The sequence below is a fragment of the Triticum dicoccoides genome, chromosome 5B (assembly GCF_002162155.2).
Source record: "Triticum dicoccoides isolate Atlit2015 ecotype Zavitan chromosome 5B, WEW_v2.0, whole genome shotgun sequence".
Taxonomy (NCBI): domain Eukaryota; kingdom Viridiplantae; phylum Streptophyta; class Magnoliopsida; order Poales; family Poaceae; genus Triticum; species Triticum dicoccoides.
The window spans coordinates 441,182,793-441,209,810 of NC_041389.1; the positions used below are offsets into that span (position 1 = coordinate 441,182,793).

Consider the following 27,018-nt stretch of genomic DNA (forward strand, 5'->3'; position numbering starts at 1 on the left):
ATATCTCAAAAGTTGAAACTCTACTCAAACTCTAACAAAGGTGAAAGCAAAACAATTAATATAATTTAATTATTAACATTTTAGAGTTTAATTTTTTTGGGGATATTACATGCAAAAACTGCAAATCAGTACTACTGGCCCAATCCAATCAACCGGGCAATCTCGAAAAGAATCAGGTCTTGTTCAGCGGCCCAATCCAATCAGTACTCCGCCGCTGTCCGCTCGCCCATCCACGCAAAGGAGAGTCCCATCCGGACACGGGAAGAAGTCTTCGGTCTTGTATCTTCATAGTCCAACAGTCCGACTCATGTTAATAGTCCGGTTGTCCGAGGACCCCTTAATCCAGGACTCCCTCAGACACACGCTCCCTCTCTCGTTGCTATGCATCTCCTAGATAGATCTTGCGTGAGCATTGTATTTTTTTGAAATTGCATGCTATGTTCCCCAACAGAACATGCCATTTGCATGAACACAGATCCTAGCAAGACCCTTGCATGAACACAGATCCTAGCAAGGCACACTAGCATTGGGGATTCTAGCATGAACACAGATCCTAGGAAAGCACTAGCATAAGAACATTATCCTAGAACACACACTGTAGCAAACAAGAACAGATCGGTCGGATTCAATTTGATTGGGATCACATCGAATCGGATCTAATCGTATCCTATCTAATCCTATCGGATGCACTAAGTACTAGCACATGCCTAAGAAAGAAACCCCTAATCTACATGTACGAGCAAGCATTGGGGATTCTTTGACTCACCGGAGCTTGCGCAGTCGCAGCGAACTGAGGCCGAGTGAAAACCCCGGCGGGAAGAAGAGAGGTGGCAGAGTAGAGGAGGAGCCGGCCCTGGCGACGGCCGACGGCATCGTCCCCGTGCTCATGGCCACGCCGGCTGTCGAGGAGGATAGCGCGCCGACAGGAGAAAACCCTTGGACTGGGGTCAAGAACCCCCTGCCCAATGGGGTCCCAAGAAGTGGCGGCTCCGTGGACGGCGCCGGCGCTGAGCCCACGACCACGAGGTCTGAAAACGGGGGCGGAGCAGGAACGACCGGCACCGCATTGGTCAACCCTCATGGTGGCCGGCAGCAGATGGGTGACGACGCTCGCAGCGCCGACGCCAGGTCCCTGCCCGAGTTCTGGAGCCCGGCCACCCAGTGCTCTTGGATGCTGGTGATGCGCTGGTCGACGGGGGTCAGAGGACGGCGCGACGGTGGGCAAGGTGGAGCCATCGGAGGAGAGGAGAGGAAGGGGCGATGAGGCACAACGGTGGAAACAGTGCGGGGAAGTGACATGAGAGTGGGAGGGGAGTTATGAGACGTCCCCTCCGTCTCCCGCGCTGCCCGGGGCATGCAACCTCCTCGCACGTGTGGCCGCGCCGAGCCAGGCTCGCGAGAAACTGCCGATTCGGCAGTTTCCGCCGGGCCAGGTTCAAGGCTGCTTTAAGTTTCGTGCGGATCACGAATCGCATGCAGTCCAGCCAACCAAACAGGCTACACACATCCCGCACGGGCCTGATTGGGCTGCATGCGGGAAACCAGACACGCCCTGGGTGTTTGAGTGCTACAGGATGCATAGTTGTTGCCAAACTCGTATCTCACGAGAACGTATGTCACCTTTCTCTTCCACTTCGACGTTGCTTACCCTTCTACGGCATCTGGCCACATCGTCTTCATCAACGTTCACGCGATGAACATTGTATGTCCAACGTGCGAAGCTTTTACAAATGACATCGGTCCGCATAGAGGATGGCATGCATCGCGCCAAATAGAATTGACCCGCTCGTAGTTCATGTTTTATCTTTTCATTCGTAAACAATTAAACGAAATTGAACATGGCATTTAAAATATCATTTCAACTCACAAAAATTCTTGTACTTTTTTATAAAATCGAAATAATTATATTGCGCTAAGGAAAAATAATTTTCATCCATTTTTTACAAATTCATTTTATTTTAGAAAGTCTATTTTGGGCCGTATAATAATTCCCTAAAAATAATTTCAGGGTTCAAATAATGCCCAAAATATTTGTTGAAGTCCAAATAATATTCACATCATTTCCAGCTACTGTATTCTGAAGAAGTCACTCTATCTCCTCTCATGGTTGAATTGGAAATTGTTTGTTTGAATATTCTAAAATCCAAATAAAATCTCAGTATCCAATATCCAAATGAAGCACTCTGTGGAAGTCATTTTATCCCCTCTCTATTCAAATACTCACGTAATATCTCAAAAGTTGAAACTCTACTCAAACTCTAACAAAGGTGAAAGCAAAACAATTAATATAATTTAATTATTAACATATCAGAGTTTAGATATTTTTGGGGATATTACATGCAAAAACTGCAAATCAGTACTACCGGCCCAATCCAATCAACCGGGCAATCTCGGAAAGAACCAGGTCCTGTTCAGCATCACCCTCCTTTCTCAGACCCATCGCACTCCGCCGCTGTCCGCTCGCCCAAACCCCGCGCCGCACAGCCGCCACGGCCAGCAGCAGCAGCAGCAGCAACACACCCGCCGCAAAACCCGCATCTGCCGGCCGCGAGGTCCTGTCCCATGTCTCCCTCCGCGCCGCCGGCCGCCCTCCGCCTCGCAAGCCCGCCCAAAGTTCTCCTCCCCGCGCTCTCACCGTCCTCCACTTGCTCCCCCCGCCTCTCCATGTCGACCCCCTCTCGTCCCCGCGCCACACGGCTCACCGCGGCCGGCGGAGGCGGCGCGGCCCCTTCCCTACTCGCCGCCGACCCGGGCCACCGCGACTCCGTCATCCTCGCCGCGCGCGGTGCCATGACGAACTGCCTCGGCGAGACCCACCTTGACCTCGTCGTCCCCGGGCTCCGCCTCGCCGCCAAGGGCAAGGTGAGCAAAGCGTCGACCTACCTGTTACGGGAGGCTCTCGAAGGTCCCGATAGATTAACCGTTGGTGTTTTGATGGGAAGGTGAGGGATGTTTACGAGAGCGGGGAGCACCTGGTGCTGGTGACCACCGACCGTCAGAGCGCGTTCGACCGTGTCCTTGCCTCCATCCCATTCAAAGGGCAGGTATGCTCCTCAGCCGTTACCATCATATGTTAATGTTGATAAGCACAGGATTCTTCAGGTATGCTTCAAGCTTGCTTTAGTAAAGTTGCCATAGCAAGGTCACCCCGTATGATGCAGGTTTTCTACTCATAATTCAATTTTCAGATTAATCCCTCTTAAAGTTATGACGTTCCATTTTTGAAGTAATATAACAAGCATGAAGCATTTGTTCATAGTCATGTCTACAGTTGATGCGCACAACGTTGTTAAGCTGCATGATGCATCATCTTATCTGTCCCTATGTACTGAAGTGCAGAACCCGAATATATTAGAATCAGGACAAAGTCGCCACCGCTATAAGTTACTCTGTTGTGCTTTAACACAAATGTTGATTTCAGGTTCTTAACGAGACAAGCCTTTGGTGGTTCAATAGGACCAGTCACATCACTCCAAATGCAGTGGTCTCTAGTCCTGACAGGAATGTGACAATTGCCAAAAGGTGCTCAGTTTTTCCAGTTGAATTTGTTGGTGAGGCCTAACTCATGCTGCATATCTTGCTTATTTCTCCTACTAGTTTGCAATCTTACATGCATAATCTTGATGGAAGTGCTAATCAATTAGTTTGTTTTCAGTGAGGGGATTCGTTACTGGAAGCACTGATACATCACTATGGACAGTTTATAACAAGGGCGTGAGGAATTACTGTGGAAATGCCATTCCTGATGGTATGCTAACCAATATTGATACAATATGGATGTGTCTCCTCCTTCTCTCTTATGAGTGGATTCCTTGTTACAGGCATGGTAAAGAATCAAAAGCTGCCAGCAAATATCCTTACGCCAACAACTAAAGCTGCTGATCATGATGTCCCTATCACTCCTGATGAGGTTTCTCCTTTTTTTTTTCCCTTCCTGAAATTCTGTCTCTTCCCATAGTCTAGAACATAGAGAAATACATGTTGTAAGGATCAGATCTCCTCCAAACTAATACAGTTTATAGAGGGAAAGTATTACTACATGATATTGGATTATATGTTCTAAGATTGGCATAGAAATAATTAAAAGCTTAAAGACTCATCATTCTGTAAGAAGGTTGCTGCTAGTTATTGAAGTTTATCGTTCACTTTTTAATAGTAAATATATCTACTTTAGCGTTGTGTAGTGCATTACACCTTTTATTCTTTATTGAAGTGTTCCTGCTTAGACCACCTTCTGTTGTTACATTATTTTTCGTTGAAAGGGCCCCTTATTTATGATGGTATTCTTCAGATAGTCAAGTCAGGGCTGATGTCCAAGGATGATTTTGATGAGGCAAAAAGCAAAGCCTTAAGCTTATTTGAGTATGGACAGGTAACCTTTTATGTCATCTCCTTTCTAGAAGCTCCCAGGTCCATGTTTAGGGCCCTCCCCAGCTGACTTCAGTGACCATGTTTGACATATTGAGCTTGGAATACTTATCTTTCGTTGCCAATGCATTCAGTTTTGATCCTTGTTGCTTGTCCTCTTAATTTAATATATGCCCATAGTTATGATTTTGTAAATATATCTACATGGAGGCCTAATTGTTTTGAGACAATATAGTCCAGTGAGTTGAGACCATGTGCATGCTATTTTTATCCACTGCCCACCCATAGCGATAGCTGATTGTTGTCTTCTTGCAGAAAGTGGCATTAGAGAATGGAGTAATTCTAGTTGACACAAAGTATGAGTTTGGAAAAACAGCTGATGGGACAGTTGTTTTGATTGATGAGGTTGTGTTTTCTGACTTACGCTTCTTCTATGTGTTCAGTTACTTTTTGCTATCCTTCCTATGCATGGAGCAAAATGCCATGAGGTTTCTCCCTTAAGCATATACATGTTACAGCTCTTTCAGTGTAGACACTTAAGCTTTGGTATTTAATGTGTGATATATTCAACCTGTATGGCTAGACTTGAGATCGTTGCACTAAGTAACTTACTATACACATGGAAAAGATCCTGGAGACTTTACAGTGGCTGTATTCATTTTGTTGAGATATTTCCTGGGAACTTGAGTTTTTACTTCTACAAAATCATGATGATATCCTCCTTTCCGATAAGCAGGTACATACACCTGACTCCAGCAGATATTGGATTGCTAATTCATACGAAGAGAGATTCAAATCTGGCCTTGAACCTGAAAATGTTGACAAGGTAACCTAGAATTATTCGCACACACAAACGCTAAAGGGTGCACTTTACCCTCCTGCGACTTTCCGCATCAGTAATACTATGTATAATGGAAATGCTGAAAAGTTGATTTAATTTTCATCAGGAGTTCTTAAGGCTGTGGTTTAAGAATAATTGCAATCCATATGAAGATAAGGTATCTTACTTTTCTTCCCAGTCTGGCTGTTAACAATGCTTAAGCATGTCTTTCATACTGAGCCAGTTATCAATACTAAATTAATCATGGAACTGACAGTCAAAATTTTCTGTTGCATCCATTCCGTAGTTTGTTTATGCTTATTACTTATTCTGAAACACAGGTTCTTCCAGAAGCTCCAGAAGAATTAGTTTCTGAACTTGCTTGGCGGTATGTTAGTTTCTATAGCTTCCCCTTGTTTTCCACCTAAAGGCAATTTTGCAACCACCAGATTGTTGTTCATCTCTATGTATATGAAACTGAAGAAAGCATGATATCTTGTAGTAGTTCGCTAAACTGTTTCCATGAATATCCACTGCAGGTACATATTCCTGTTTGAAACAATTACAAATACGAAGTTTGAGATCCCAGAAACACAGGTATGTAGGGGGCTGCTTTTATGCTTCTTGCTCAGTAGTAACCAAGTACTTGAGCCTTGTTTTGTTGACTGCAGGAACCGATCCATGAGAGGATATCAAGGAACGTGGCACAAGCCTTACGGAATTTATAATTGTTAACACTGATAAAAGCACTTGCCCGTGACAATAAGAGGTGCACTAATGCTACTAAGATCCCTGTAGTTGCTATGTGCACATGAGCTATGAGCTGATGAGTAATATTCTCCCCATTGAAGATTGGATTTATTTCCGGCGGAGCAGGAATGCGTATGCCCGGTTATGTAATGTGGGATAGAGTAGAGATAAATAATTGAAAGTGGTCATTGTTTCTGTTTGGGTGAGTGAGCATCTGTCTTGTGCAAAATCGTTTTGCTCCACACATTTCCCAAACTATCTGTGAACACGACGTATCGTAGATCTATGATGTCAGGACCCCGATTCTATGCCACACCAATCTAGCATGTAACACCTCATATCACTTTGCGGCCTCACGCACGGTATTCCCACGGGTGTCGCCTTACCATGCCCGGGACCGTTTGCGCCTTTTGGCACACGTATATGATAGTGTCGCTAGCATCCATATGACAAAGAACCCGGGCTGACATGGCTAGTCGTGAACCCAAAGTGGCACTAACTTACAGGGACAGGCATACATGACCCAGCAACGAACGTGTCGGTCATCAGCGAGTGAATCCGGGCTGTAGCAACTGGGCTAGCAGGACTCCGGTAAACCGGGCTATAGCAGGCTAACAGGACTCCGGTAGACACTGCGTGACATTTCCCCGAAGGGACAGACACAGGAACGAAGAAGGACACATGCCGGCCAGCCTAAGTGTTCCGGAGCAGTAGCAAGCTACCAGGGCTCAGTGGAAGCACTAGAAGACATTTCCCGGTAAGAGAGGCTACTAAGGATAAACAACTAGATAGTCAGATCCCACACATAGCAATACACATTACACGTACGCATAACATGCAAGTATGTGCTGTACAACATGGCATCACAGCATAACTCAACAACTCATATAGATAAGGCTCAAAGAGCCATCATAGCATTTATTACAAACAGGGGTCACATGACCCAACATTCAGAGCGATCAAGCAACAAGCGGAAGCATTACATGTCTGAGTACAGACATCTACAAATGAAAAAGGTTGAAGAGCCTGACTATCTACAACGTCCGATCAAGATCGTAGCTGAGGTACAAGCTACTTGTCGAAGTCCACGAGAACACTAGTAAGACCGAAGTCTCCGCTGCAAAAACATAAATAAAGCAACATGAGTACAAAGGTACTCAGCAAGACTTACATCAGATCCTATCATACATGCATTTGTATCAAGAGGGTAATGTGGGGTTTAGTTGCAGCAAGCCAGTTTTGACTCTGTGGCTATCATGTTCTACGACCACCAGAACTTCTTTGAGGTGATATGGCGCACACGAGTCCACTAATCACCACACAATACGCTACTATGGATTCATCCCCGTCTCCTTACGAGAAGGCCATCCATAGCACTCACACTTGTCTTGAGCATTTTAGAGTATCCACTTCAAGTTGTCTATGTACCATGTAAGCATCCAAGAAGTCCATAACCGCGGACCCGGCTATTCGAATAGATCATGTTAACCCTGCAGGGGTGTACTTCTTCACACACGCTCTCGCCACTTACCGCCATGCACACGTTATGTATCTCGGCAACCTTCAAGCGGAAGCCTGGCGAGGGTGTCGGCCACGACCTGACTAACCACACAAGACTCTAGTCCAGGTTTATCGCCTATTCGGGTTCCATCCGCAAGGAGATCCGGCCGGGGTGTCGCTCACGGCCCCAAACGATGTGAACAGGGTTCCCAAGCCCACCTCGCCGGATGGATCTACGCTTGGTACACCGTGCCACTTGTGTCTAGTCTGTCCCAAGCCCACCTGGCCGGGTGCCACTTGGTAGACTACTAACACTACCTACAAACACCAGAAACTAGTTGCGACTCCTGGACAAAGATCAAGTTGGTTAATAAGTCGAGAGGGCTTGGAGCGTCCGAAGCCCAATGTGTGGTAGTATCGAGTCATTGGACAACATACATAGAACTCAGTGCTTAAGGACGGTTCCAGTGAGACAACCCACCATGTACTCCTACATGGCCTCTCACCGCTACCTTTACCAAATCGTGTTCACACACTTAACTCTCAGCATCAGAACATATCGTAACACTCCAATTCATTCCCAATGAATCAGACCTGACACAACTCTAAGCAATAGCAGGCATGGCATGGTAGGAACACAACATGGCTCAATCAAATCCTACACATGCTAGTGGGTTTCAACTATTTACTGTGGCAATGACAGGTCATGCAGATGAATGGGTTCAACTACGCAGCACAAAGTAGCAGTTGAAACGTTGTTGTCCTAATGCAATAACTGAGAGCAGGAGCGAGAGAGTAGGATTGTATCGGAATGAACAAGGGGGTTTGCTTGCCTGGTAGATCAACAAGGAAGGCACTGCTTCACAGACAGGTACTCTGGAACGGTCTCCGGAGCAAGACCTATCGAGAAGGAACGGTGCCAACAATCAATACACAAGCATATGCAACAATATGATGCATGAACATGGCATGAAGATGTGATGTTGTTTGAGCTAATGCAACTAGCATTCATTAGGTTGAAGTCCATTTGAACCAAAGGTTCAAATGCAACTCCAAAATAAGCTCTTTATATAAGCCATTTTAGTGTTTCACTTATACAGTAGGTATAAGTTGGTTTGTCATGCATGAAACTGGTACAAATGGATAGATTGCATTTTTCTGATAATTTTTCATATATAAATTATTTCAATCTGAGCTACGGTTGAATTTCTATGAATTTTTGAAGTTTGAATCATTTTCTGAAATTTCCTGATTAATTTTAAATCCGAAAAATGAATAACTGCGTCAGCCTGACGTCAGCGTGACGTCAGCGAGTCAACGGGTCGGTCCAGGTCAAAACCTGACCAATGGGACCCATATGTAGTGTCTAACCTAACTAATCTAGTTTAGTTAGTGGTCTCGGGCCCACATGTCAGTATCATCAGCTAATTAAGTTTAATTAACATCTAACTAAGATTAGCAAGGGCCTGGCCCACTTGCCAGTCCGGCGAGGTCAAAGGGTCAAACCCCTGGTCAGCGGGGTCAAACCCGTCGGCGACTCGACGCCGGCGAGGCCAGACGCGGCGGAGGGCCTCGGATTTCGCCCTCCGGCGACCGTTTGGACGGCGGAGACCACTGGCGAGGAGCCAGCGCTCGTCCGCGTCATCTGGAGCAAGTGGAAGAGGCGGGGACGGCCGGAGCTTGCCGGAGCGGAGCTCGGGGTGGCGGCCGGAGTTCGGCCGAGGGCGGGCGCAGCGCTGCGGTGCACGGGGGCGGCGGCTAAGAGCACCGGGGCGTAGCCCGGGCTCGTCCGCATCCAGCGGAGGCGATGGGAGGTCGCAGGGTGGCCGGAGCTCACTGGAGCAGAGCTCGCGGCGGCAGCCGGAGCTCGGCTCGAGCGGCAGAGGGGCTGGAGGGCGCAGAAGAGCAGGGGAGTAGAGGGATTCGACGGCAGGGCTCACAGCGGTCTCGATGGCGTCGTCAGCGAGCTCGGGGAAGGGCTGGAGTCGGTGGCATGCGGGCGGTGGAGATCCACGGCGGCCGGCGGTGAAGAAGACGACGGTGGCGGCGATGGAGCACGTCCCTGGTCGCTTGGCTCGTCGAGGACGATGCAGGCGACAAGGCGGAGCTTCTGGACTCGGGCGGAGGGCGAGGAGGTGGCTCTGGCCGTGGCAGCAGCGAGCGACGGCGACGGTGGCGCTCGGTCGTCGCGTGAGAGAGCGAGGGAGAGGAGAGGAGTGGGCACAGGAGAGTGAGAGGGGTACGGGGCGGTGCGTGGCGCCGCGCGGGGCATCCAGAGCGACGAGGAGGGGAAGCAGGAGGTGGCGGGAGACGTGGCCACGGGCGAGCGCGCGCGCGACACGCATGGTGCCAGTAGGCGCGAGGAAGAAGACAGAGCAGGAGGTGGACTGGCCAGCTGGGCCGCACACCTGGGCCTCTGGGCTGCACAGGGAGGTAAGTGCCAGGTAAGCTCCCTTTTCCTATTTCTTTTTCTATTTTCTGACATTTGTTTTGATTTAATAAAAAGACTAAATCATTTTATTTGCTTATGCCATATTTTTGTAGGAACTAGTGGTATTATTCCAGAGCTCCTCAACAAATGGCATAATTTTTGGACATATATATTATATATAACAAATATATATCCAATGCAAATATTTATGCATTAATTCCAATTGCCCAGAATAAATACTTATGGGCTCTTAAAAATATTGGTTTGATTTTTATCTTTGTCCAATATTTTCAGAGAGCAACATGAGCATTTTCTTGGACCTTTTTGGAGCAATTTTTTATTTGGGTCATTTCCAAAAATGATTCTGAGGGTTTCACAAATCCCCATTTCAAAATTAAATGGAATTTAAACATGATGCACAAATGACTAGCTACTCTAGGTCATACCAGAACTAGGGATGTGACATATGACTAACCTGTGACAACTTGAGATAACACTGATCCACCATTTCAGTCCACATCTCGCTGACTATTTAATTGAAATTAAATTACGGAAATGTTAACGCCCACACGTGTGGGCGTTCACCACCCCGACCACACGCAAGCATCTCCGTTGGCTTCGGTACGCACGAATCTTGTAGCAAACAGGCCGGTTTTTGGCGCCACGTAGGACAAGTCTCATGTGCGGTGTGCGAGTTAGTTCACCCGCACGGTGGTTGCCATCCCGTGGTCAGCAGTTGCCACTCAGAGGCGTGCAGTGGAACTGCCATGCGCCCGCACGCCATGCTCCGACCGCGGTTGATGTCAAACACGTTGCACACCCTTCCACCCTCTCCCTCACAGTTCCATTTACTCACCCGCGACGCATTTACTGGCACAACCCACTCGCACTTGAAACCACTGGAGGAGAAGGCGAGAGGAGAAGGCGACGGCGGAGGCGGAACAATCGACGGTGTTCGCGGCCGTCGGTGGTGCTCGCCGGAGCGGAGCGGCTTCGCCGGAACCCGTGCGGGTTGAAGGTAATGCTCGCTTCATCTCTCACAACCCCTTCCTGCATTTTCCCCCTTTCCCTCCCTGTTCGATTCCTAGATCGATTCCTAGAGATTCTGGCGATTCGGCGGTGCGTCGGCGTTCCCGCCGGCGTCGAAGTTGTCTGCTAGCCATTTTTTGGTGGCACTGGGCAGTTTCGTCGCCGCCGCCGCGGCGGCATCGTCGGTGCGGTTATGCCTGTTCGGAGGCACGCACTAGTCTTGCGCATGGATTTGGGAGGTGTCCCCCGGTTTGTTTTGATGCGCGTTGGTTCGAATTTGTGTTTGCAGTCAGTTCGTGCGAGAATTTTGAGGGTGATTTTGAAGTCGAAGTAGTTGCCATTGAAACCTAGATCTAGTTAGTTTGGTTTTGAAACTGTAGAACGAGGCGAACTTGGCAGAATGACTGAACATGAACAATTGTGTGGCAACTAAACTCCCTGAACAAATGTGATAGTTGCCACAAACGTGTTTTCCTTTGCGGCAACAAATTACTGAAAATGTCTGTCATAGTTGCCACATTCAAGCTTTCACATAGGGCAACTAATTTTATTGAATGACTATGATAGTTGCCACACACACGCTCTTCCATGTGGCAAACTGAATTTTGCTGAATTTATATGATAGTAACCACAAACATGCTTTTTCATTGTGAGATCTAATTTTTTCTGAATTATTTGTTATAGTTTCCACACTTTGATAGTTGCCACAATCGGTAGTCAATGCAGTTTCAGCATCCAGCTGCACTGGACGACAACTAATGTGCACATCGAGTGTGCGTGTTTGCCACTTGGATTGTATAATCATGTGGCAAATAGAATTTGAACACAATGTCTGTTGCCACAATGCAGATATGACAGTGTGGCAAATTGGCTGCATAATATGGCAACCACATTTGCGTACCAATTGTGCCAGATGCCATATCATGTCTGTTGCCACATCATGTCTGTTGCCATGTTACAGTCAGTACAATGTGGCATTTTCATTGTACTACGGACGCAATTCTTTCGTTTTGCCACAATGACTTTTGTGATATCTGAACACACTGTGCCTGTTTTCAGGTTATCGATTCAGATGTGGTTTCATTGCTTTTTTGTACTATATTGGGCTAACATGGCAACTTCAACATTTTGTTTTCAAGTGCATTTACCAACGTGCTTACTTGCCACGTTTATGTTCTCGATAATCATAGGGGGGGGGGGGCGCTGCGTGTTCATGCTATATTTTTGCATTCACTAGTTGATATTTTCTGTTAGGTGGCAAATGCTTACCTCTTGCATTTACATTTCCCCCCTTAACAATTTGGTCTGTTCCTACATCAGTAGAATGGCTCGTGGCGATCATCAAAATGATGACGATGATTTCATGGATCCACCACAGCATAACCGGGCAACTGGACGGAGAAAAGAGGGCGACGAGGTAACTGTCCACACACCCGCCCCATCTCCTCCCGATTTTTGTTACTGGTTGGCACCTATATCTTTTGTAGTTGTCTGTCATGAACTAAATTTTCATGACATTGCAAAACATGGCAACAGCTGATCACTTTTGTGTCTGTTTTTTGCAGAAGAAGAAACGTATTCGCAACAGAGCCTCCCAGGAACGTCTGACTGTGTTGATTGAAAAATTCACCGACGATCAAAAGGGGGCTGCTGCTGAGATGGGTATGCAGGCTCTGATGGATGTCCGGTGCACGAACCTTGTCAACCCTGTATGCGACTGGCTTGGTGAGATCTACGAGCCTGCCTCCAGGGAATTCGTGATTCCGGGACGCGGAAGACTTCCGTTGAACAAGGAATCCGTGTTCTGCACTTTGGGTGTGCCTCGTGGACATATCAAAGTCCCGTACGAGGTCAATAATGAGATCGAGGAAGCGCTGTTCACCCGTTTGTTTCCTGGATTGGAGTCCATGCCGAACATGTCTGTACTGGCAGATTCGCTGCAGGCCATGAGGACGCACGGAGATGTTTTCAAGATGAAGCTACTCATGTACCTCATCTCAGCTGTTTTCGTGCCGACCACTTCCCTTCGCCCAAGCAACAAATGTTTCCCCATCCTGGTGAATGATCCATCCTTACTACTTTATTTTCCTTCAATCTTCTGGCTCCGATGGCACGTGTTAAGCTAATGACTGCCAGTGTTTTCGTTGTTTTTTTTCCGTTTGATTTCTGATGCGGCAAACTTTTTGCCCTGAAATTTTGTGTGGTGCAGGCGAATCTGAAAAATGTGAAGAACATGAACTGGTGTAAGTTTATTGCTGACTTTCTCCATGATGCTTTCAAAAACAAGATGTACCAGAAGGGTTGTCGACTGCATTTAATGGTATTTATTTTACCAGATCTCTGTGTGAACTCTTATTTATAACACCATTTTATTCATGCATGGCAACCCGATCATAACAAGATGGCAACTGCCATAATGACAATGTGGCAACTGCCATAATGACAATATGGCAACTGTCATACTGACAATGGGGTAACTGCCATCATATTAGCATGGCAACTGCTATCACAGTATGATGGCAACTGCCAGCACACTATGGTGGCAACTAGCACATACATACTATCATTGGATCATACATTATCCTGCTCTTTTTCCCAACTACAAAGTACCCATGATGGCAACTGACATTTCTTTCTTTGTAAAATTGTTTTAAATTAGCTCATGTATGTCGACTGTCTTGATCTGTCCACCGTGGATTTCTCTGGGGTAGGAGGCCCGCCGCCTACGCACTAGTTTGTTGTTTCTGCGTGGACCATCAACGCTGTCAAGGCTGTGCTTGCCGCAGACAGGGCAACTGATACCACATATGGAAAACTACAGGTTAGTTTTTGTTTATCTCTTCACATGGCATGCTTACAAATTTGACATGAGGCAACTGTCCGTGGTTTATAAGGCATGCTTACAATTTCTTTTTGTTTTTCATAGCTGATGGCCAAGCATGCTATAGACTACAGCGTGTTTGGGGGGCCTCAAAAATTTGGAAAGTGGATGGACGTGCACTCAGCTCCGTCTTGCCCTTCTGAGGTAATCAAAATATCGACATCCATTGTTTGCCGTGGATTACTTGTTGATGTCACGCAAGCGACTGCAATACGGGTTGTTGTTGATGCCTCTTGTTTTCGTGCACAGGAGAGGGCACCGGTTGAGCATCTAATTGGGCAGTTTGCATCCGGAATGACCGGCTTGCTCGGGAAGTTGGTTGAGGGGTGGATGTCCCTCAGTGCCTCTGACAGCGACGCGATTGCGAGGCAGTTCACTTCATTTGTCCCAGAACGTACACATCGACCAACCGGTTGCCGTGGCCGGTATGACTACAACAGTTCCCAAGAGCCCGGTGACACACAAGATGATGTAGATGGAGACGCTGGACTCAGCAAGGATGACGACGGTGACATGGATAATGTGCATCAGGACACGGATGACGATGAACATGCTAAAGTTCGCACAGGCGGCAACAAGGGCAAGGATGCAACAGATGCCCCCCCATCGGAGAAAGTGATAGAACATACGGCCGCGAGAGGCGAGGGGGTGTTGCCATCAAGGAGGGGGAGGGCTCCAGATGATGTTGGGCTGGGTTATCATGGCAAGAGGTCTAGGACCGATCCCGTAGCTGCCAGGAGGAGGTTCGACTTTCAATTTTAGTTTTCTGCTGTGTCTATTTTCTTGGAACAATCTCATTCATTTCTTTGCACTTGTTTTTTTGTCAAGCGCGGCAATGGGTTTGTTGTCTGACAGTTGCCACCTTCTTTTTCCCTCCATCTATTATGTGCAGTGAGCCGACTGCTGGTGGGCGAGCAGTTACGAAGAAATAGGCGCCAACGCCAACCCGTGTTTTTGCTCGCTTGAACAAAGGTGCCCCCATTGCCGGTGACACCCCTTCCACTAGGTCTTCTCCTCGTACGACGACGACCAACAACGGGGATCCTGTCGTGTTGCCAGACCTAAGGAAGCCAGTCAAGAAGTATGTTTATCCATGTGCTTTCATGTACATAGTGGTATTTTTTCTTGAATTTCCAATGCTACTGTTTCAGCTTGTCACATGTTCTTCTGTCATCGTCCCCCACGCGGCAACCGCTATTTTTCCAACTAATTTCTTCCTTCATTTTTTTGTTTACGGCAACTCCTATTGGTCTTTACATGGCAACTGGCATCTAGGTCAACTGGCAACTACCACTCTACCTAATGGCAGCTGCCATCTTTTACCTTTGGCTTTGTGAGCTCATCCCACACACAGGTTTCAAATTGCATTCCTGACAGAACATACATTTGTATCATTCTTCAAGTTTGCTAACATGGCAACTGCTGCTGGATGGCAACTGCTAACTATGACACATGGCAACTCATGTTCCCATTACATGGCAACTACCAGCTTTTCCACTTGTTTTTTTCATTCTTTTAAGATTTCTACCATTGCAAACATATTTTTGTTCATTTTTTCATACCTTTCTCATGTGATTTTTTTCTTTTTGCAGGGTGAAGAAGACTACTACGCGCGTGGCCAAGCATAGCAGTAAGGACCCGTTCGAACGCCTACATTCAAAGTTGTCAACGGGGGCAACTCAAATGTACATGAGGCACCCGACGACAACACTGCTGCTGCACCGATGACTGCTCCCACCAACTCTAATGCAAGTGGCCAACCATCTCCGCCGGCTGTGGATGTCCAGGCTAGAACAACAAGCATCCGTACATCGGGGAGTGACGAGTCGGTATCTGCCAGGACAGCCGAAATATTGCCAACTCTTCTGGCAATGAAGGATGCTGCTGTGAGACGAACCTAGGAAAGGAAGATTCCCGCTCTTCTGACACTGATTCCAAGTGCGTGCGTGGTGGCAGACCTGTGTCCACGACAGAAGCCGCTGAGGCGGCAGTTCATAAGGATATGCCATCTATAGGTGAGAGTCCTGGCACAACAGCTCTAGCCCCTGTCGGTGCAGATACTGCTAAGGTGACCGTGGCGCGTGCTGGTCTTCCACCTAGGCGTCGCAGCCCCCGCAAGCAACCAACAGTCATACCCAACGCACCGACTGTATCTAGGAGTAGGAGAGACGAGTCTGGGTATGTTCCTGCGTCCACACTGTTCCCGCCACCCGCCAAAAGCAATGTGATGGAGAAACCGCAAGACCGGAGCACAATTGATGCAGGTGTCAAGCCGGGCACGAGTGACGCAGGTGAACAGCCGGAGAAGACTGCGCCTTTACCCGCAGTGGAAATCCCCAACATAAATCTGCGCACTTCTAGGCTCCCAGTCAATGTCGGTGTCCCCTACAGCCCAAACAAGAAGATTGCCATGAAAGCTGCTGCTGATACCGCTGACAACACGCCCCGCCCTGCAAATAAGCCCGAACATTCTGTAGCGGCCAATTCAGATATGTTTTTTGATCTATCACCATTGGATTCTGCCCCGCAAATCGTTCGTGGTCCGGCCAGTAGGAATGAGAGGCACCCAATGGCATTTACCCCACCGAGCTTCAGCCTTGGCATCAGTCAAGATCAACCGGTGGTGCAAGATCCTTTGCCAGTTGCCTTTGCTTTCCCAGGAGGCATGCCCGCAATGATGGCGCAACCAATGGTCGAGGGCAGGAAGGCTGTCAAGTTCGCGGAGCCAATTGTGCAAGGTACACTTGTCATGTCCTTATGATTTTTCCTGTATACATCTTTGTAGTTTGAATTTTGTCCCAATCATATTCTTTTGGGTGTTCTCACTTGTGATGGCAACTGCCGTGTGATGACATGGCAAGTGGATTTGATGCACCATGTCCTACATTTTTTTGTTGCCATGCTGCATTTTGACATTTGGGTAAACACGTGGCAACTGAAGTTGATTCATCATGGCAACTGTATTTGCTGGCACATGGCAAATATAGTGCATTCCACATGGCAACTAGATTTGCCACACCATGTCACCTGCATTTTTTTGTTACCATTCTGCATTTTTTCTATACGGCAATCACATGGCAAGTGGAGTTGACACAACATGGCAACTGCATTTGATGTGACATGGCAACCACAATCCATCTAGATGGTAATTCAGCACAACTGCATGGCAACTGTAGTTGCCATGACGTGGCCACTGTAGTTGCACCACACATGTCAATTTCCCCACTATTTTTCTACCTACATCTCACATCATACACCCTATTTCCTCACAACCCATCTGTTTTCTGACTTTCTCCTTATCCTAACACACTTTTTATTTTTTGAATCATTGCAGGTACCCCTGAGGAAATTTCACTGTCACTTGACGAAGCTTACCGCAAGATCGAGGAGGCAGCATTGCAGAGGAGGACCTTGCGAGGGCAAGGGCAATCAAGTTCCAACTTGCCTGTAGAGACGGCATCTGAGGATACCATCAGAAGTGCCACCCCTGGTTCTGTGAGACAGCAGAGGGTAGTTCACCCACCTCCTGTGGAAGACTACGAGCCCGAATTCAGGGCCACTAAGGAACAGACCCAGCTGTACGACATCATCAAGCGGTTTGGAAATGCGAGGGCCAGCAGCAAGCACATGAAGGAGTTGAAAGCGTAAATGATCACACCCTATAATCTCTCATTTTGCTTTGTTCCTTTCTTAACATTCATCTTCTTCGTACTCTCTATACATGATGCGCTTACGTTCTAGTTCTTTCATATATTTTTTTACTTAGCAGACATGATTCTTTCATGTTATGTCGTTTTCATACAGCTCATGTTTGGACAGAACCAAAGTCATTCAATGCGGAGCGACGTACGTCGACCTGGGTGATCTCGCCGAGTCCATGAGGCCAAATGGTAAAATGTCGACAAATGTAGTTGCATGCGGGATCGACTACATCAACAATCACATCGATGTGTGTGCCGACAAGATCATCATGCATTACAGTGTGACATGCAAAATATGGGATGGTGACTTCCACCACAAAATCCTGAGGAAGAATTTCGCTCAACACGGTGAATTCAAGCTAACACTGAAGAAATATGTGAGTACTCCTCCCCTGTCTGCACTGTTTTTCACATGGTGTGGTTTTTGCCATCTTCTGCACTTGTGATTATGTGGCAGATGTTTTCATGTGGCAACAGCTGCCGTGCACATTTACTTCTTTTGTTTTTTGCATCCCGTGCGAACTACGTGGCAATTTGATTGTAAAATGCATGGCACATTTTGTTCACCCATAACCAAACATTCTACGTGATTCTATTTTTTTTGTTCCTCCGCTGTTCTTTTTGTGTAGTCTGCTTTCTCATTCATTCACTTTTCAAATGCAGGTCATGTTCCCCATGTTCCAGGATCTTGCACCACATGCCACTCAAGACAAGTGTGGTCACCACTATGCGATCTGTCTTGACCTGAAGAACCAACGTTTTGAGGTGCTTGATTCAATCCGCTCGGAAGCTGATTCAGATCTTACTACGCATGCTGAATTCTTCATCAACAACCTCAAAGAGACATGGAACCGTCACTACGAACATTCAAAGGTCCAGATCAGACATTTCCCGATTGAGTATGTGGCGACTGTGAAGCAAGGGAACACGTAATTTCTTAACCCCCTCCTTCATGTGCCGTTTACATCAATGCAACCCCTATTTTTGTTGTCACATCTGAATTGAAGTCTATCTTTGATACGTCTGTCCTTTTTTGCGTGTTCATCTGAGTCTTTTTCTCGTGCAGTACAGACTGTGGCTTTCATGCGCTGGAATACTTTGCAAAGTGGGAAGGCAGAGTTGTCCCCGCTATCACAGCTGCAACGGTCGTTGAGCTCCGGAAAATCCACACATGGAACTGGTTGACGAATGAAGATTTCAACAAGCGGTCCGGAGCACGCGAGTTCGTGGAGGAAGCTGTCAAGAAAATCAACAAGAAGTACAAGTGATCACGTGGTGTTACACACCGGACGCATACCTTACATTCTGTTGCTGAGGAATGTAAGGTACTTATCTCTTTGTTATCGTCGAAAACTATGTTTGTGTGCTATGTTACGAATGCAACTCCGCGCAGGCTACTATGTAGTGGTGGTGTGTGAGCGACATTTTAGTAGTTTCTGTAATATATGTGTGGACGTGAACCTATTTTAGGCGTTAATGCACATATGTTTTTATGTTTTATCATTATTACAATGGTTTCATCGCTTACAACACCAGTTTGCTGTTTTGATTGCGTCTATGATGTTTTAAAATAGATGGCAAATGTAGCTCAACATACATGGGTAGCGAAAGTCATCGTCGGTTTTCATTTTGTCTGTTTTGCTTCTTCTTTTTTATCGCTAAGTGCACCGGCTAGCATGGGGTAGGGTTGATCATGCATCCACAACCTTGGCTGCGGTTTATGCACGTTACGCCTTTTTCCAACTTGTTTCCCATACATTGCCCACAACACACTATGTTTCTCTAAACCGCGTGGTATTTGTCATGGAAATATATGTCATGCAGAGTCATTTCAAATACCATGGCATATGTTCAGCAGAGCTAACATGGCAGATACAGTTCAAACAACATGGCAGATCAAGCATAATTAACATGGCAGATACAGTACAACTAACATGGCAGATCCAGTACAACTAAAATGGCAGATCCAGTACAACTAGCATGGCATATTTAGTACAAAGTAGCATGGCATATATTTAGTATAAAATAGCATGGCATATATTTAGTACACATAACATGGCAGATTTAATACACATAACATGGCAGATTAAGTACCCATAACATGGCAACTGCATTTCTCCACTCAATGAATTTTCCCTCCACTTCTGATGCTCCTCAAGAGTTATTCTCCCAATTTAAAAAAAATCTCATCCTCTAGGGTACAAAACAAAATGTCCACAAGGACCATGTCACATTGCCCCAATTTCTGCTCATGGATTGCCCGCCCCTTTCTTCGTTTTCTTGTGTTTTGCTTGAATCTCCAATCCTGACTTGTACCTTTTCTCTCTTGGGCGACCCTTTGTGATGGAACGGGGTGGGTTCCTGACCTGGGTTTGTGTGCTTGCTGTTCCAGATCCTATCTCCGAGTTTTCAGATGATGGCCCCGTCGATGAAGGCACACTTGATGTGCGGGGGAACCGGTGTAAGGCTTCCTCAGCTTTCCTCTTCTTGATCTCATCAAGCTCTCTTTTCAGTGCCTTCCTGTATTTTTCTGCGACTCTCGCTGTCTCATCACTCTTGCACGCTTCATCAATTAGCTCAGCATAGTTCTTTGTCAGCACAACGTGCCTCACGGCTTCCATGGTTGACTCAGGTCTCTAGTCATGCACAGCCAGAACCGCGTGTGTTGTCTGCGGCGCCAACGCGTCGTCAGTGTCCCAAGTCCATCGCCGCCTTATGAAATGGCGGGGCATCCGTGTCACAGCGTTCATGTCCATTACTTTTAGTATGTGACAACACACAATTCCGTCCCGTTTGAACTTGCAGCATTGGCAGTAGTATTCGCCTTGCTCGATCGAGGCTTTCACGAAGTAGTTCCTTCCTTTGTTTGGGTCTTCAGGTTCTGAATCCGACATGCCCAAAATAGAACACACCTTGAACGTATGTTTGTCCACCTGGAAAGCCGTGAACATGCTGGCACGCTTTATTTCTTCCTGGAATCTGCAAGTTTTGTGTGTTTTATGTTAATCTATCGTGCGATCTTTTTTTTGTAGCACGTTACGCTGTCATGGAAATAGAAATAGATTTTTGTTTGAATATGGCAAACATAGTATACTGAACATGGCAAACATAGTACACTGAACATGGCAACTGTAGTACACTGAACATGGCAACTGTAGTACACCAAACATGGCAACTGCAGTACACTGAACATGGCAATTGTATTACACTGAACATGGCAACTGCAGTACAGCAGACATGGCAACTGCAGTACACTAGACATGGCAACTGTATTACATTTTCAACTGTCCATCGTCATTTCCACACCAATATTTCCCCCAATGGATGCACATTGCATAAAACATGGCATCTACATTTGAGTAAACATAGCAATTGCATTTTCAACAAACATGGCAGTTGCATTTCAGTAAACATGGCAATTGCATTTTAGCATATGCGTTGACAATATAACATTTTTCAGTTGACATTGGCATTTGCATACCAACATGCCCCAATGGAAGTACAGTTCATTAAACATGGCATCTGCACTTCATTGAACATGGAAAATGTATCCGAGTAAGCATTGTAAACAGAATTTTCATTGAACATGGCAACTGCAGCTGAGTAAGCATGGAAAACATTATTTCATTAAACATGGCAACTGCATATCATGGCAACTGCACTGCACTCTACTAGGCACCTACTGCCTTAGTGCTTTTGCGTAAATAAGACCGTAACGCAACTGACTTACTTGTTAAAGATCTTGTTTGTGTATATCTTGCTCATTTGCCTCTCCATTGGTAAATACATTAGCAATTTCGGATGCTTTAGCGCGGTGGTAGCTTCTTGCTGTAGCTCAGATCCCAGAATTTTTTGTTGCAGAGCTGTGTACTGCTTGGCAAACTGTAGCAATGAGTTGCCAGGACTCACATATCGCTTCAAAACAGCATTGAACCCCTAACTGCGCTGCATAGTCTGCAGAAAGGGGAAGAAGCACTGCATGAAGTAGGCGGGCACCCAGTACATTCGCTTCTCCCACAGGCTAGCAAGCGTCTCGTTGTCTTGGACTTGATGTGTTTCAACCATGGCCATCCAGCTCCTTTCAAACTCCTCGACCGTCAAGCTGTGGTCCACGCACAGCTCGAATGCCTTGTGCAGCTCTGGATGGTCAGCAAAGAACGGTCCTAGCGTCTCCTCAGCCTTCTTTATAATGTGCCACCTGCAGTGCCTGTGCACTGACAACGGAAAGACCTCCTCTATGCCTGCACGCATGCTGAAATCCTGGTCTGTTATTATGTTCATCGGCGCAAGTCCATCCATGCACTCCAAGAAGGTCTTGAACAACTAGACGTACCCATCCATGTCTTCGTTCCGAACGAGCCCGCAGCCGAACTGCAACGACTGATTGTGGTTATTTATTCCTATGAACGGAGCGCATGGCATCTTGTACATATTGGTGAGGTACGTCGCGTCGAATGAAATGCAATCTCGGAAATGTTTGTAGGCTCTCCTTGCAGCACCATCCACCCAATACATGTTCCTGACACGGTCCCCATCGTCCAACCTTATCCTGTAGAAGAAATCTGGATCTTCCTTTGCTTTTCATCGAAGTAGGCAATTGTAGCCTCTATGTCAGCCAGCCTGCTCTCTCTACGGTACTTGGCCTGTAGGTTTGTGATGTCAGCCGATATGTACGGCATGCTACTAAGCTTCCCCTTTTTGCTGTGGATGAGTGATAGTATCTGGACCATTCTTGATGGACCGACATTACAATCATGTAGCAGCTTTACGAATTGCCTTTTGACTGGGGTGAATCCTCTGTGGACGGTCAGAAATTTGACTAGGTCAAACTTCTTTATGAGTTTGTGGTTGTGCTCATCAAAATATTTAGTTACCACATACTGTGTTCCATCTACGTTTAGCTTACACTGGACAGGGCATCCCGTCTTGAGAATGATCCCTCTTTTTCGTTCCGGAACGACAGGCGCAACACCTTTCCCCTTCTTGTTCCTCCGTGCCTTGTGGCACCTCATCTCACCTCTGCTGTACTCGTTAGTTTTCTTTATTTTCCTATGGTACTCGGTGTTGACCACAAATCCATGGAACTTTGCATATGTCTGGTAGTATTCCTTTGCTTCTTCGAATGATTCAAATCTCTGCCCAATGTACGGTGGCTGAGGTACCACGATCTCTGATTGCCCACCATCTTCATCCCCTTCTGCCTCATCGTCAGTTTCATCATTCACTTCAGTATCGGCGGCAGTTCCATCCACTTGAGTGTTGGCAGTGATTGTGTTCAAAGGGGTGCTTGTCGGTATTGCTGGAATGATGCATATGTCTGGTAGTATTCCTTTGCTTCTTCGAACGATTCAAATCTCTGCCCAATGTATGGTGGCTGAGGTACCACGATCTCTGATTGCCCACCATCTTCATCCCCTTCTGCCTCGTCGTCAGTTTCATCATTCACTTCAGTATCGGCGGCAGTTCCATCCACTTGAGTGTTGGCAGTGATTGTGTTCAAAGGGGTGCTTGTCGGTATTGCTGGAATGATTGCCATTCCCGATTGTGACTCGAAATTGTCTGCGGCATGATTGTCTGCTGGCTTGTGGAACGTGTCTTCCGCGCGCTCAGAGCTCCCCGCAGTAGATGTCCCCGCGCCACTGTTAACTGTAGTTGTAGGCCCTGTAATAGGAAAAACAGGTATGAGATTAATTTTTTTGTTTGAATAACATGTGTATCGCAACGGATCACACCATCTACGAGTGATTTGGCATGACATCATTTCAAACAGCAAGCCGTGAGTCTGCGCGTGGACATGCACGGCAGCTATAGCTGTCCAGTGATGGCAGCTACTGTTCAACAAACATGGCAACTATTGTTTTTGCATACAAATAACTACAAATAACAAATGTAGTACTGTTTTGTGGTTTAGTTTTTTCCTTACCTTGTTGTGCTGCATGTGACCATCTTGTGTGGTCCGTGACACCAAAATGACGTGCTCCACCTGCAATTTGTGAAGCTTGCCACGAGACGTTTGCCGGGTTGCCACCACCGTAATAACATGTAAGCATAGTAGTGGTTGGTAAATTCATGGCAAATGCATTTTGTGCTAGCACGGCAACTGCAGTTACCCCTAATGTGGCAACTGTAGTTTTATTGGCATGGCAAATGTATTTGCATCGGCATGGCAACTGCAGATGTTCCTTCGTGGCAGCTGCAGTTGCCATGGCATGGCAAATGTAGTTGCACTGGCATGGCAACTGCAGTTGTTCTTCCCTAGCAACTGCAGGTGTCCATGGATGGCAACAACAGTTGTGCAGGGATGTCAAATGCAGTTTCTAATACATGGCAACTGTAGATGCCCAGTCATGGCAATTTGTAGTTGTCAACTATGCTCCTTCTGCTAATTGATCATCCGCAACTTCATATTTTTTATGGACTGACCTGTGTATGACATTGATGGCAGGTACATTGGTGCTGCCTGATGCCACGTGCTGCATGAAGGCTCTGCATTTTCACCCGTGGTAACTCGTGAGTCCTTTTGCCAGTTTTTTTGCATGTTCATTTTTCATGTCCACAGTAGTATGCGCTCTTTTCTCGTTTTTGCATTACCTTGATTATCCATACAAGCTAGTTGAAGTTGGCTGCCCGTACATTTGTCAGTGTTAGCGCCTTGTGAGTGAACTTGCCACGGGGCCCCCTAATTGTGTTTTGGTCATAAGAACCTGCTAAAAAATGACAGTGCACGACATAAGTAGAATGTCATATTCATCGTTGCGAAGATGGCAACTGTTCTCTTCTTTTGTTATCACGCATCATACCTACGCCTGCATACTGTTCTAGTAGTGGCAGCAACGGCCCTGAAGAGATGAGTTGACTGTACTCTGTTGCATCCCAAGGGGCTGTTTCTGGCCTTTGAGAACCCCAGGCACCAGCGCCATCTTCGTGATTCATTCTTTTCCGTGTCTCCCTTCTTTCCAATGTGTTCTCAATCACTGCATGAACAAGAAGGCATCAACAATCCACAAGAATTTTATTCTTCTGCTGCTTGCACATAGAAGATATGGATGGTAAGCGACGGGTCAAAATAGGTGGCAGCTACTGACAACGAAAGGTGGCAACTGTCGTTATACACAAGTGGCAATTAATTTCTTCCATCCCTCTTCATTCCAAAATTTGCGCCTACTGTCCTTCTTTAGTGATTCCTACTCATCCCTTTTTCATACCCAACTACTTGCGTCAATTAAACTAGGAAGTTAAGTCAATTTCAAACGTAGTACATGGCAGATCTGGTGTACTCTGCCTGGCAATTGCGACTACACACTGAACCATGTAGTGTTCTACCCCTATAGCATAGATCCAGCACAAGATCGGGAGATTTTCAGCCTTAAGGATGAGAAGGTCGAGATCGGGAGATTTTCACCTGGTTTTTAGATGATCGTCTCTGGAGGGCTGGGTTGGAGTTTGGGGCTGGGGGTGGGGAGGGTTGGGGTGTGGTTTTGAGGTGAGAGTGCCCTACGGATCTGCTCTGTTTGCCATGTCAACCAGAGAAGGCCGACGACGGAGGTCGGGGTTCGAGAGGTGGGGGACGATGGCGGCAGACAAGAGAGGGGATGGATCGGAGGCCGGGAACTGCTTGGTCGTGCGGGCAGCGGGTCGGCTTGCCCGGACGGGGAAATGCGGGCGGGGTTGGCACGCAACGGACGTGCGGGCCGTGCGTTTGTGCGCGCGGACATGGTCGTGCGGGTCGGTTCCCGTCCATGCCACACGAGGCGTGCGGGCGGGTTCCCGTCGATGCCACACGTGTGGCAGTTATTCGGACCCTTAAATTAAATTACTTTCAGAGGGAGTTTTGACTCCTTGGACAGCCAAGCACGACCCGACAACCCAGATCTGGACTTCTTTTTTATGGCTCACGAGCAGAAGGGGATCAAACATCAAAGCATCTCTGCTCTCTTGCAGCAGCTAGCAGCACGGAGGTCCAGCAATGGCCGAGAAGGGAGTGAAGGTGTTCGGCATGTGGGCGAGCCCGATGGCCATCCGGGTGGAGTGGGCGCTCTGGCTCAAGGGCGTCGGGTACGAGTACGTCGACGAGGACCTCGCCAACAGAGCAACGTGCTGCTCCACCACAACCCGGTGGCCAAGAAGGTGCCGGTGCTGGTCCACGACGGCAAGCCGATCGCCGAGTCCACCATCATCGTCGAGTACATCGATGAGGTGTGGAAGGACGGATACCCCATCATGCCGGCCGACCCCTACGAGCGCGCTCAGGCGAGGTTCTGGGCCAGCTTCGCCGACGACAAGGTACACGCATATGCTCTGTCTGTCCAGTAAAGCACCCCTGGAGTTCTGGTCCGTGGTTGCTCTGATTAAAGGAAGCATTGGGCCTAGTTTGTCTAGTTCAACGCCGCCATCTACCCGGTCTTCACGGAGACCGGCGAGGCGCAACGCGAGGTGGTGCGCGAGGCCCAGCAGTGCCTCAAGACGCTGGAGAAGGCCCTGGAGGGGAAGAAGTTCTTCGGGGGCGACACCGTCGGCTACCTCGACATCGTGGTTGGGTGGTACACGTATTGGCTGCCGATCATCGAGGAGGTCTCCGGCGCCAGCGTTGTCACCCACGAGGAGCTGCCTCTGATGAAGGCCTGGTTCGACCGGTTCCTGGCCGTCGACGTGGTGAAGGAGACCCTGCCTCCGAGGGACAAGCTCCTGGCGCTCAACAAGGCTCGCCGTGAGCAGCTCCTCTCGGCGTAGAGCTTCCAGCTAAGTAAGCTTTGATGCCATGGATAAATAAGCGTTGCGCACTTTGCACATTGTGCAACAAATGTTTGGAACTTCATTCAGCCGCCTGCTTCACATTCCCAGTTTCCGTTATATTCATCCATGATGTTTTTATTTGAAACTAGGCAAAGCCACTTCATTGATTGAGAAAGAAGTTTAGGTGCAAAGCGGTGGAAAATAAAGCTGCTCTCGCAACATTTGCAGTACTCAAATGCTTGGCACCCGCCATGTCCCACATTTGACCCGCGATGGCGTTATGTAAGACCCTAGCATTGCGCTCCGCCCAAATCTCCCAAGAGATGAGCATCATCAAGGAATCAAGCGCCTTGGTAGATGCTTGACGAACTTGCAGATTACCGTTCCACCAATCTATCACCGACGCAATTGTTGCCCAAGTACTCAGCATGATGTAGTGAATATCCAGCCACTGAAGGATGCCATTCCAAATGCGAATCATGAGGATGCCGTTCGAAATACGAATCGTGATGCGGCACTGGGATGCAGATTCCCGAACTTGATTGCACAGGGGGCCAAGGTCGCAATTGGGCCACCCACGATGGATTAATCTATTAGACATCCAGACTCTGTTCCGTAGGGTTCGCACGCTTAACGTTCGATGATGATTTTGTATTATATGAGTTATGTGATTTGGTGACCGAATGTTGTTCACAGTCCCGGATGAGATCACAGACATGACGAGGAGTCTCTAAATGGTCGAGAGGTAAATATTGATATATAGGATGATAGTATTCAGACATCGGAAGTGTTCCGAAGTGTATCG

The 27,018-nt window shown here is 47.3% G+C and overlaps 1 protein-coding gene and 1 pseudogene across 1 annotated transcript; both read left to right on the plus strand.

The window, feature by feature from the left end:
* The first annotated feature begins 2,425 nt into the window (after positions 1–2,425).
* Positions 2,426–6,137, plus strand: LOC119310271 (phosphoribosylaminoimidazole-succinocarboxamide synthase, chloroplastic-like). Its single transcript, XM_037586074.1, has 12 exons — positions 2,426–2,862; positions 2,943–3,044; positions 3,422–3,551; positions 3,656–3,748; positions 3,822–3,910; positions 4,292–4,372; positions 4,684–4,773; positions 5,105–5,194; positions 5,316–5,366; positions 5,530–5,576; positions 5,728–5,785; positions 5,860–6,137. Exons 1-12 carry the CDS (start codon positions 2,563–2,565, stop codon positions 5,914–5,916), a joined length of 1,188 nt encoding a protein of 395 aa, XP_037441971.1. The 5' UTR covers positions 2,426–2,562; the 3' UTR covers positions 5,917–6,137.
* Positions 6,138–25,446: 19,309 nt separating this feature from the next.
* LOC119305687 lies at positions 25,447–26,210 on the plus strand (annotated as a pseudogene).
* The last annotated feature ends 808 nt before the right edge of the window (positions 26,211–27,018 follow it).

Coding starts and splice junctions, on each gene's coding strand:
- LOC119310271 (XM_037586074.1), top strand. CDS start 2,563: ATGTCTCCCTCCGCGCCGCCGGCCGCCCTCCGCCTCGCAAGCCCGCCC. Junction 3,045..3,421: donor CCATCCCATTCAAAGGGCAG/GTATGCTCCTCA, acceptor TGTTGATTTCAG/GTTCTTAACGAGACAAGCCT. Junction 3,552..3,655: donor TTTTCCAGTTGAATTTGTTG/GTGAGGCCTAAC, acceptor GTTTGTTTTCAG/TGAGGGGATTCGTTACTGGA.